This window comes from Barbatula barbatula (assembly GCF_947034865.1).
Source record: "Barbatula barbatula genome assembly, chromosome: 12".
Taxonomy (NCBI): Eukaryota; Metazoa; Chordata; class Actinopteri; order Cypriniformes; family Nemacheilidae; genus Barbatula; species Barbatula barbatula.
Window position 1 is genome coordinate 9806216 of NC_136775.1, and position 9527 is coordinate 9815742.

Sequence of the window (9527 nt, forward strand, 5' to 3'; positions counted from 1 at the left end):
AATTGGTTTCTAGATTTGGCAACACTGTACAAAAAGCCCTTGCCTTGGCAAGATTCCACATCTCCAATTCTGCATGTATTCGATCCAAAGGGGTGTTGTGATGACTACGCTTCAATGCGCACACTGAGAGGACAAAGAAAGTATTTGTGTGCTGGAGCACAATTGCTGGTCCTCGAGTAAGAGACTATACTGTAATACTAATGAAGCAATAGTACTTGAAAATATCAACCAAAGTTTGACATTTTTTGTATGTATAAAAAGAGGACACATTTCTATTGCTTTTATTAAATGGTTCACAGTTACATCATATTTAAAACAAGAGATTTTCAAAATTATATATTTAGGTCACAGCTGACTGGCAATGATTTATCAATCAGTCATTAATAAACTGAGATGATTACCGGTATGTTTAGTATGTTAATCCATATTATGGAGGAAAAATCTATTTGAATTATATATATAGGCTAAATTGTTTTTAGCAATAGCTAAACATATAATGTTATATCATCATGCTTTTTACTTAAAACTAAAGTTTTTTCTCGTCACATTCCATACTTTTCAATGGTTTTCTTGGCCAGGAGAATGTAGGCATTCATTGCACCTTCATTTGACATACCTGAAGAAAGAGTACTTAATTAATTACAATTAAAATAAACTTGCAGAAGAGGTCACAGATGTCCTTGTAGTTGAGTGAATAGTAGGGCTAAACAATGTACACAGCAAATCCAAACTATCAATAATTGTATTAAGATCTAAATTGCAAGACATAAAAAATATTATCTGTAGCTGCTCTCATAATCCTAATTTTGGTAAAAGTAAATACAATCCATGGTGCAATACCAACATAAAAACTTAAGCAAGATTTACCTTTTCTTGAATTCCATGCCTCCCATTTGGCTTTTCCTTTAATATCCAAAATTGGTTTATCTGCACAAGACAGAATGAACACATTGGCAACAATTATTGAAGATCTAAAAATACAGTCTGGGATTCAACAAAAAAAAGAGTCATTGTTTACAACAATTACCGATATTAATGTCCCCAGCAATAGCTTGCTTATACAGGCCATATAAATCCAGCATCTCATGGTCTGTTGGTCTGGTCTTCACTTTCTTTACATCCCCTGCATATTGATCAAAATCTTCCTGCGGATACAAATAGTTTGTCATGATGTAAACATGATCACTTAAAACGTTTCAGCAATATTTTTATATTTGTTGAGCTCTAATGTGTAACTGCTTATCTCAGCTTTGTTTGTTTGGACCGTTTGACTGTTGTGAATTCAAACTACAGAAGTCAAACTTTCGCAAAATTACTATATTAACAACAACCTTATGTATAATACACTGTATCGCGTGTAAACTTTTACTAGTGCATCAAATAATGAACGAAATAAATTAATTTCTGTGCACGAGTGGAGCGCACATGATGCCCCAGATGAAGACAGGCAAGATTCTGAACGCGCGATATGCACCTGTGTATGCGAGGCAATAACAAACACATATGCGCATTGAGTGTAATATTATACAGCCCTATAATAACACAGGGCTTGTAATCTTTACATTATTATCCATAAATCCAGCTGTTGACCTGAAGGAATATCTATTACAATATGCATTACAACTCCAGGACAAAAAAACATTGACATTAACCTAAAATTGTTTAGATAAATACCTGCAAAGTCATTTTTAAGCGAGTGTTCTGTCGCTGGGAGAATCCTCCGGAGAGTAGCGCAGATCCTCTGATGAATTAAAGCCTAAGATGATATCTCACAGTGCGACAGTGGAAGTGAGCGCTGATTGGTTGACCGAACATCCGAGGGGATGCATCAGCTGTGACCCTCTGTAATGAGTTCATTTCATTTCTATGGCGACACCCTTGTATCCTGTATCTGACCATTGGCATTTGGCATCTCTAGTAACATGACATCCTGTAAACTTAAAAGTAAAGTTAGCAGTAAAGGGGAAAAATACGAAATATGATTTATATTTTCATTAATACTGTCATTATCGGCTCTATCCATCAACTATTGGCAGGATCCCACGTGCATGTTAAATGAAGAAAAATATAAAATATTTATCAACTGTAACAAATAACCGTTATTTAAACATTCAATAAATCAAAGTCTAAAGACAGCCAGTCCCTAGGTGGCGGTGCGTGTTTTAGGAACCGCGAACGATTCATTAAGTAACCACAGAAGAAAAGACCTTCAAAAACAACATGTCTGCGCACTCAGCAGTGCACGCGCTGTGGAAACGAAACAAGTTAAACTGTGATTTTAGGCGGACTAAATAAAGGTCTGTTTATGGCTACTTTATTTAGTCAGTATAAATTAGTTTAATGTTATGTTGCATTCTTAATCGAGTTTAATGCGCGGTTTTGCAGAAAATGACGCCTACCCCAGTATCGAAGAAGGGAAAAGGGAAGCCCTTGCCAGTGAAAACATCCTTGAATAATCCATACAATCTTCAGTGGAGCCCGCTGAACAAAGAACACGAGCAATTTATTCTGACCACACTTAGAGACAAAATAACCGCTGTTGGTCTTCAGAAAAAGCGGGTGAATACGTTTCGTGATTGGGGCAACAGGAGATCAAATAAAAAGACGCCAAAGCCCACCGAGGAACACCAACTAGCCCCGGACTCCACTGAGAACTTACAGACCACCCCAAAGCCCTCTGAACCGTGCTGGACCAGCGCAGCGACGAGGAAACAACTGGCCATTGGGATCAACGAGGTCACCAAGGGCTTGGAGAGGAATGAACTGAATTTAGTGCTTGTTTGTAATTCGGTCGCGCCCTCACACATGACTTGTCATCTCATCCCGTTGAGTAAAACGAGATTGGTTCCTGCATGCCAGGTGCCCTGTCTGAGCAAGACCCTTGCGGGTCTGCTGGGACTCAAGTGCGTGTTGGCGCTGGGGTTCAAACGCGACGCAGAGGAGTTCGCAGATTTGGTGGCTTCCATCACACCCGTCGTTCCACCGCTCGACGTTGTTTGGGCTCCGACGGACATAACGCCAAAACCGGAAAACGTGAAGGAACAAGCCGAGGAAAAACACACGGATACCGCGAAGGGGCAAAAGAGGAAATTAGAAGAGATTTCGAATGAAGGCAGCGAGGGCTCTCCTCTAATCCTACAGCCTTTAAAAGTAAAAAAAATCATCCCTAATTCCACAAAAATAAGAAAACGGAAGAAGAAAGGAAAGCAAAAATGACCAAAGTGTCTGTTTAAAGTGTTTATTGGTTATAGAGAAGAAAAGGATCCTGATTTTTTTTATTGTAGATGCCTTTATTCAGTCAAATATCCATGCTGGTATACCTTGAAGTATATTTTTGACAATTAAGATATTTGGGTGACTTGTCGTGTTTGACATGGTGCTGGTACTTCTTCCCATATCATTTTTTTTTCAAATAACCTGCAATGGAACTCAATAAAAATACTGTTTTCAGAAAGAGAAAGCTGATTATTTAAAACTACACGTTTGACATTAAAAAAAAACAACCTTTCTGAAATAAGGCAAGTACTCTTGTGTTCTCACCGAAACCCATAAGTTCTTAAACAAACCATACAGTTTGACAAAAATTGGATCATGCTCATTTCATACAGCAAGCCTTAGAAAAACATACTTAAACTGACAGTCGCAAAGTGCCTGGATGTTATTGAATAAACCACAGACCGAAATGAAGTTGAAATGTGGTACTTCTGAGAGGAGCATCTTTCTTTTAAGCATGTTTGGACATGCTCTCATTTAAAAGCATATTGTTGCAAACTATGTCAAGCTGTAGTAACACAAAATCAGTTTTTGCTATATAATCAAACTTTTCACATTTTATAATGCTTCACCTAACAGTGATTGTAACTGACAGCCAGCTAAACAGCGAGCAAGCTTTCCTGGCTGCCAGTCCTCAAAATAAAGTACAGGATTGTTCAGCCCTCCTTGTGCTTGAATATAGAAAATCACCAGGGCTTTATAGCAAATGCACCATTCAGATGAGGTTATGGTCTCTTCAACGAATACTGACAAAATAAATGTAACTAAAATACATTTCTTAAGAATTGTTTTGAAATAATAATTTAAAACCACTAAATGATAAAAGATTGTTTCATGAATGTGAAGTCTTCCACCTTCATGAAAAAAACGGAAAATAACTTGCATTCAAAATTCTACACACAAACCTAAACAAAACATTTCCTTAAACAAAATTCTTAAAAATACAACTCAGAGCATTCCGGCCCTTTAGAAACATGTTGATGATGTGCTTCAAAATGGAATACATTCGTCCACACACAACATTAGCTCGCTTTCCCACTGGCAGCAGGAATTACAAATGGCAAAAGGCAGCTCCATAAAAAAGACTTTGGATTTCAACCCCCTGTTCCTGGTCCATTGTTAACCACACAATATGTAATAAATATCTGGCATTAAATGTACAGCTTGCTAATTCACACAAATGTATCAACGCACCTTCATAATACAAAACAAAGGAACAAAAACAAAACATGAAATTAATCATATGTCTGAGAGAGGATACTTTTTGCATGTTAAGGGAAATACGTGTGTATACAGCTTGTGGATGTGTTTGACATTGATAATGTTTCTCACATTCTCTGAAAGAGAGTCAAAGACAAAGAGAAAAGAGGGAGACCCCTCAATAACTGCAACAAGACCTAAGAGAGCTGCACAACATAACTCATTCACTTTGAATGGATGTCCGTTTTTCCTCTTTACGTAGACCAAGTCCAAATCAGAGAATCGGAGATGGACCTTTAAGTCCCTCAGCATCCACAGTGAAGCAGCCAGTTACTGTAAAACAAGACCAACCTGGAGAGGATGGAGAAATACATTTAAACACTGGGAAAATTACAAGGTCTTTGGTCATTATCATATTTTTGGATTCTTTCAACTATATAGAGTATAATTGATTAATCATTGATACATTTGCTAATTATTGTTATTCTAACATTCATGTAAAAATATGTTATCCAAAGCATTTTGTTTAACTCACTTTCTCTGGGTCCATCGGGGGGCATTTCCAGTTGTACAGATAATACTGCAGGTTACCATCTCCAATCCCAAACTTGAGTTTTTCCAAGAAAGTCTTATTGTCCATTAGATCCAGCGCATTAAAAACATCAAAACCTTTCTGTAGTCCCGAAACATGCCCCCAAAAGAAAAGGAATATGAATTACAATAATATTACAATACAATTCACAAAGTAATGCCAAATATTGTGTGTTGTCAGTCTGAATGCATTTCTCTTGAGCTCCTCTGAGCATGCAGTTACTTGTGATCGTACCAGTTTGGCTAGGATGAGAGCGTCGTTCATCAGGTCCATGAGCTGCGTCTCTGTATGGACATTGTAAAAGGAATAAGCGGCCTTCAGGCTTTTGTGCAGAGGATGATGCATAACTGTTGATGGCAGGGTGTAGAAACTGATGAAGTCTGTTAGCAGCCCACCAGAACCCTTTGAACAACATATGAAACTCACGATTAAACAGTAAACAAGCCACGGCAGTTTTGTAAGTTTTTGTGAATGTTCCCAGCATGTACCTCCACTACGTAAGTGTCAATAATATTCTCCTGTGGTAGGAACCAGTGCTTGACCTCCTCTTCACCCATCACAGGTCGCAGGTGAAACTTGCTCTGGTATTTCTGCAGCAGCGCTGTCACTTGCTTCACATCTCCCTCTACCATCGGCCTCAAACCAGGGGTACGTGTACTCTACAAGAAGAAATAGATGGAATTAGAAGATAAAACACATGCCATGATTATAGCTTAACTCCCCATGTAAACGTGTGTAGGCTTACATCAGGTAATCTGTAGAGTTTCATTGTTCGCTGTAGCGTCATGTTTCGGCTGAGGTGGGAGAACTTCACCTCTACTAGCTTCCTGGGATTAAGAGAACGATGCCAGTACCTACAAAAACAAAGATACAAGTTCAAGATCTCTATAAAATTACTTAAATTAATCTTGTGCTGTGTTGCGATTTGGTACCTGCATGTGGACACAGGTTTGGGCAGGACCACACCAGCAGTGTACACAGCCTGGAAAATTCCTTCTAAATTCACCCGCCGTGTGATCTCTCGGATTAGCACGGGAGCGACGCGCTTTGAACGCAGTTTTTTATGTACACACAGGAAGTTTATCTCCACCATCTTCTTCAACCTTAAAACATAATGAGAATTTAGAGTGATTAAGTGAAGCCTGGATGAAAAGCAATGTAAATTCTCAGCTGATGTGGCCTGAACTCACGTGTCATAGATGTGGATGTCTGCAGGAATGGCACTGATGAACCCAACCAGCTTTTTATTGGAGGAGACCCTGACACCGCAGTGCCACTGGTGCAGCCAACCGGGGGGACGTAACGCCCTAATATTGAGAAATTGCAGGACGCAACTGATGAGCCTCAAAATATGCATTCAAGCAAATATTCTGTTCAAGGCATCTTGAAATTGTGCAAGATATTGAAATGTATATCTCTGAAGATAGGAATTGGGTGCGGCATTGGATAAATTCTGAAGCCTTGTCATGTTAAACATACACCTAAATTGTTTTTATGACTTACCATTTCAGAAAGTTAGGAGAATAGTCAAATCTAAACATGTTGTCATCATCCTCAACATAATTTTCATTCAGCAAAGTGTACAACTCCTTCAGCTACAAAACAGTAAGAATGAATGTCAAACTTTTGATTGCATAGGATAATATAATGCCTGAACTAATATGACACACAGTATAGGCCATTTCTGCATTCAGTTTATACTGCCTAAGTGCTTCAAAAGAAGCAAATGTTTCACAAGCTTTCTTTCTGTCACACACACATTAACATACCACTTCAGCGTTGCTGAGATCCAGCGTATCCCACATAAATCCCTGTGGGAGGGAATATGGCTCTTGTCTGATATTTTCTTTATCTGGCTCAATTGGCCCATGAGTTGTCACTACCTCATCTGCAATAAAACAGGGAATTTGTATAGCATGATTGTGAAGTCCATTCATTTTAATGGCTTGTGAAAAAACTCCTTTCAATCAATACAATTTTATCCAGTTTGCTGGCTGTATTAGATGATTGGATGAACTCTATAGTAGATGGGACGCTTCAGCAAATGGCCAATGACTGAGATTGTGGTACACATTTGTACCTCCCCACCAGCAACTGATTTAATCCACGCTGAGCTTGTGTTCTCTCAATACACTGAATGATGTTGAATAATGATTTGTTTGCTGAATTCAACACTGTTGCAGGATTACTGCAGGATGAATACAATTACACATGACTCTCCAAATAATCCTAGCGTTGCAGATTTGCAAAGTAGTTTACGTCGGTGATGTTGCAAACAAACAGATTGTAATGCACGACTCACTGAGTTTGGGCACAGGTTGAGTGTCCCAGAATTGGTACTTGTGCTTTGTGGCCTCGTCTATGTTTTTGGCTGGACCTTGACAGGTGGACAGAAGCTCCATAGCTCTCTGTATATCCTGCAGCTTCTGCATGGGAATGGCAGGGTTCTGAGAGCCAAACAAAAGGAAACCAGTCACGTGAATGACCGTCAATAAATCCCGCTGCGATTTCACAAAGGAAATGAGAGATTTACAGAACAAACATGTGATCACACAATTCTTAATACGTTTCAAACCTTTATCTCCTGAGAATCAGAGGCAGAGTCAGACTTCGTTCCTCCCGAGCTTGGCTTCTCCTTCTTCCTCTTCTGTTTCTTTTTCTTCTTCTTTGCACCAAGATCTCCCCCAGGACTCCTTAACAAAATCACAGGACCTTCAATCCACCACAGCTCGACATGTAAATGATCCCGTATGGAAATCATTCCCACGCAAAACATCAGCCAGACATGCTAAACATGAAGGTGTCCAGTTCACTGATGCGATAACAATGGCCTGGGCGGTGACTGCACCATGAAACCTATAAAGCACGAGTCTGTTAATGCAAGCATGTCAAACTTTATGGGCCTGAGAGACGCTGGTCTGCCCGACAACAGCGAAACTGGTATTCCTGGATCCGACATCATCACAATCCGCAATATTTCAGCTGTTTGTATTGTTCATGGATGCTTTCCATTACTATAATCAAAATAAAATAAAAGTGGTTTGAAATCCCCGACGGACACAAATAGTAGACTTCAAAGAATCGCGTGTTTGACAGCTGAACGCGCATAAATCCTTCACATTAATATAAAGGGAGCTATTGCTTACTATTTTGATTTAACCCAACCCGTTGCGTTAACTACATATGTGTACCTATCTGGGTGAAATATATATATATATATATGCGTTATACAACCATTAAACAAGCACTTAAAATAGCAGGTTATTGTAAAATATGGACCAATTCCCATCCGATTACCTGGTTGCTAAGCTAACCGTTTGTTTACATCACTTGAGCAGTTACACGACGACGGGTCGCCGAAGAGAAACCTTTCCGTCTCGTGCGCACGCTTGTATTCGTTTGCTCATGTCCTCACCCCTGCATGTGTTCATTCTCCTCCTCGTTGTCTCCATCGATGCCGCAGGTGTCCTGGTCGTCCAGCTCCAGGCTCTGCTGGCTGGCCGCGGACTCGCTGTCCTCCGCCATCATGGATAAATCTACCGCAAATCCTCACGAGCAAAAGCAGTCAATAAAAACCGCGAAAAACAGCACCGTCTACCGATTAGCCTACTTACAACTACTGTAAATTAAGGCACCGACAGGCAAAAACAATGTAGGATTTAATTCATTTAAAACGGAAGCGTGTCCATTGTTTGTATTTGTATTAATGGTATATTTTGTATTACTTGTATTCTTTTTTTCTAAAAAGTATGAACACATTTTATTATCACTGCATGGACTGGAGATTCATGTGCCGTGTCTGATATTACTTTAATGGTAGTGGTTATTATCAGGCATGCATTTATGTGAATAGGCTAATATACAATAATTTGAGTAGTTTGTTTAGATGTCCGTCTTAACATAATTGATGACCTACACTTATGTCTTATGAGACTGGAGTGTCTCAAGTCCCACATTGAATGTGTCTTAAAATGAAAGTTCACCCATTTTCATCATTTACTCACCCTCGTGTCATTTCAAACCTGTATGACTTTCTTTGTGGTGAAGATCACAAAAGAAGATATTTTGAAGAATGTTAGATAACCAAACAACACTAGACCCCATTTTCCCTTTAATCCTGTCCTCATTCATTCCTTTCATCAGACCGTGAGCCAGAGGCTTGAAACTATATAACATTTTGAATATTTTGTTGGCGTTAGATATTAAACAAAAGTTAGTTAAACTCATATTACCTTCCTACAGCTCCTTTATATTTGGTCACTTTTTGAATTTTACAAAATGTCTTTGTTTTATTACACACAAAATATATTTTGATAACTGTAGGACAGCAAACAGTTCTGGTGCACTTTTGACTAGCATTGTATTTTTCTACTGTGGAAGTCAATGGTGGCCAAGAACTGTTTGATTACAAGCATTCTTCTTAATATCTTTCTCTATGTGCAACCAAACATAGAAATGTATC

At 39.0% G+C, this 9527-nt stretch overlaps 3 protein-coding genes across 5 annotated transcripts; 1 reads left to right on the forward strand and 2 right to left on the reverse strand.

Moving 5' to 3' along the window:
- Nucleotides 1-246: 246 nt before the first annotated feature.
- On the reverse strand, nt 247-2765 carry acbd7 (acyl-CoA binding domain containing 7). The gene is made up of 4 exons (XM_079469603.1): nt 1675-2765; nt 1028-1145; nt 868-927; nt 247-616 (listed from the first exon to the last, which is right to left on the reverse strand). The coding sequence occupies exons 1-4, from the start codon at nt 1684-1686 to the stop codon at nt 543-545; spliced, it is 264 nt and encodes an 87-aa protein (XP_079325729.1). The 5' UTR covers nt 1687-2765; the 3' UTR covers nt 247-542.
- On the forward strand, nt 2203-3248 carry rpp38 (ribonuclease P/MRP 38 subunit). The gene is made up of 2 exons (XM_079469602.1): nt 2203-2297; nt 2386-3248. The coding sequence occupies exon 2, from the start codon at nt 2389-2391 to the stop codon at nt 3214-3216; it is 828 nt and encodes a 275-aa protein (XP_079325728.1). The 5' UTR covers nt 2203-2297; nt 2386-2388; the 3' UTR covers nt 3217-3248.
- On the reverse strand, nt 3232-8742 carry nmt2 (N-myristoyltransferase 2). 3 transcript variants are annotated; one of them, XR_013787388.1, is made up of 13 exons: nt 8481-8708; nt 7641-7758; nt 7368-7512; nt 6835-6953; nt 6569-6660; nt 6256-6372; nt 5998-6168; nt 5811-5919; nt 5554-5724; nt 5300-5467; nt 5009-5146; nt 4021-4824; nt 3232-3861 (listed from the first exon to the last, which is right to left on the reverse strand). XR_013787388.1 is itself a non-coding variant. In XM_079469600.1 (12 exons), exons 1-12 carry the CDS (start codon nt 8591-8593, stop codon nt 4804-4806), a joined length of 1482 nt encoding a protein of 493 aa, XP_079325726.1. In that variant the 5' UTR covers nt 8594-8742; the 3' UTR covers nt 3232-4803. The 3 variants fall into 3 exon arrangements, 2 of the variants coding, with proteins under 2 accessions (XP_079325726.1, XP_079325727.1); XM_079469600.1 differs by having other exon boundaries at nt 3232-4824; nt 8481-8742; XM_079469601.1 differs by having other exon boundaries at nt 3232-4824; nt 7641-7921; nt 8481-8591.
- Between the last annotated feature and the right edge of the window lie 785 nt (nt 8743-9527).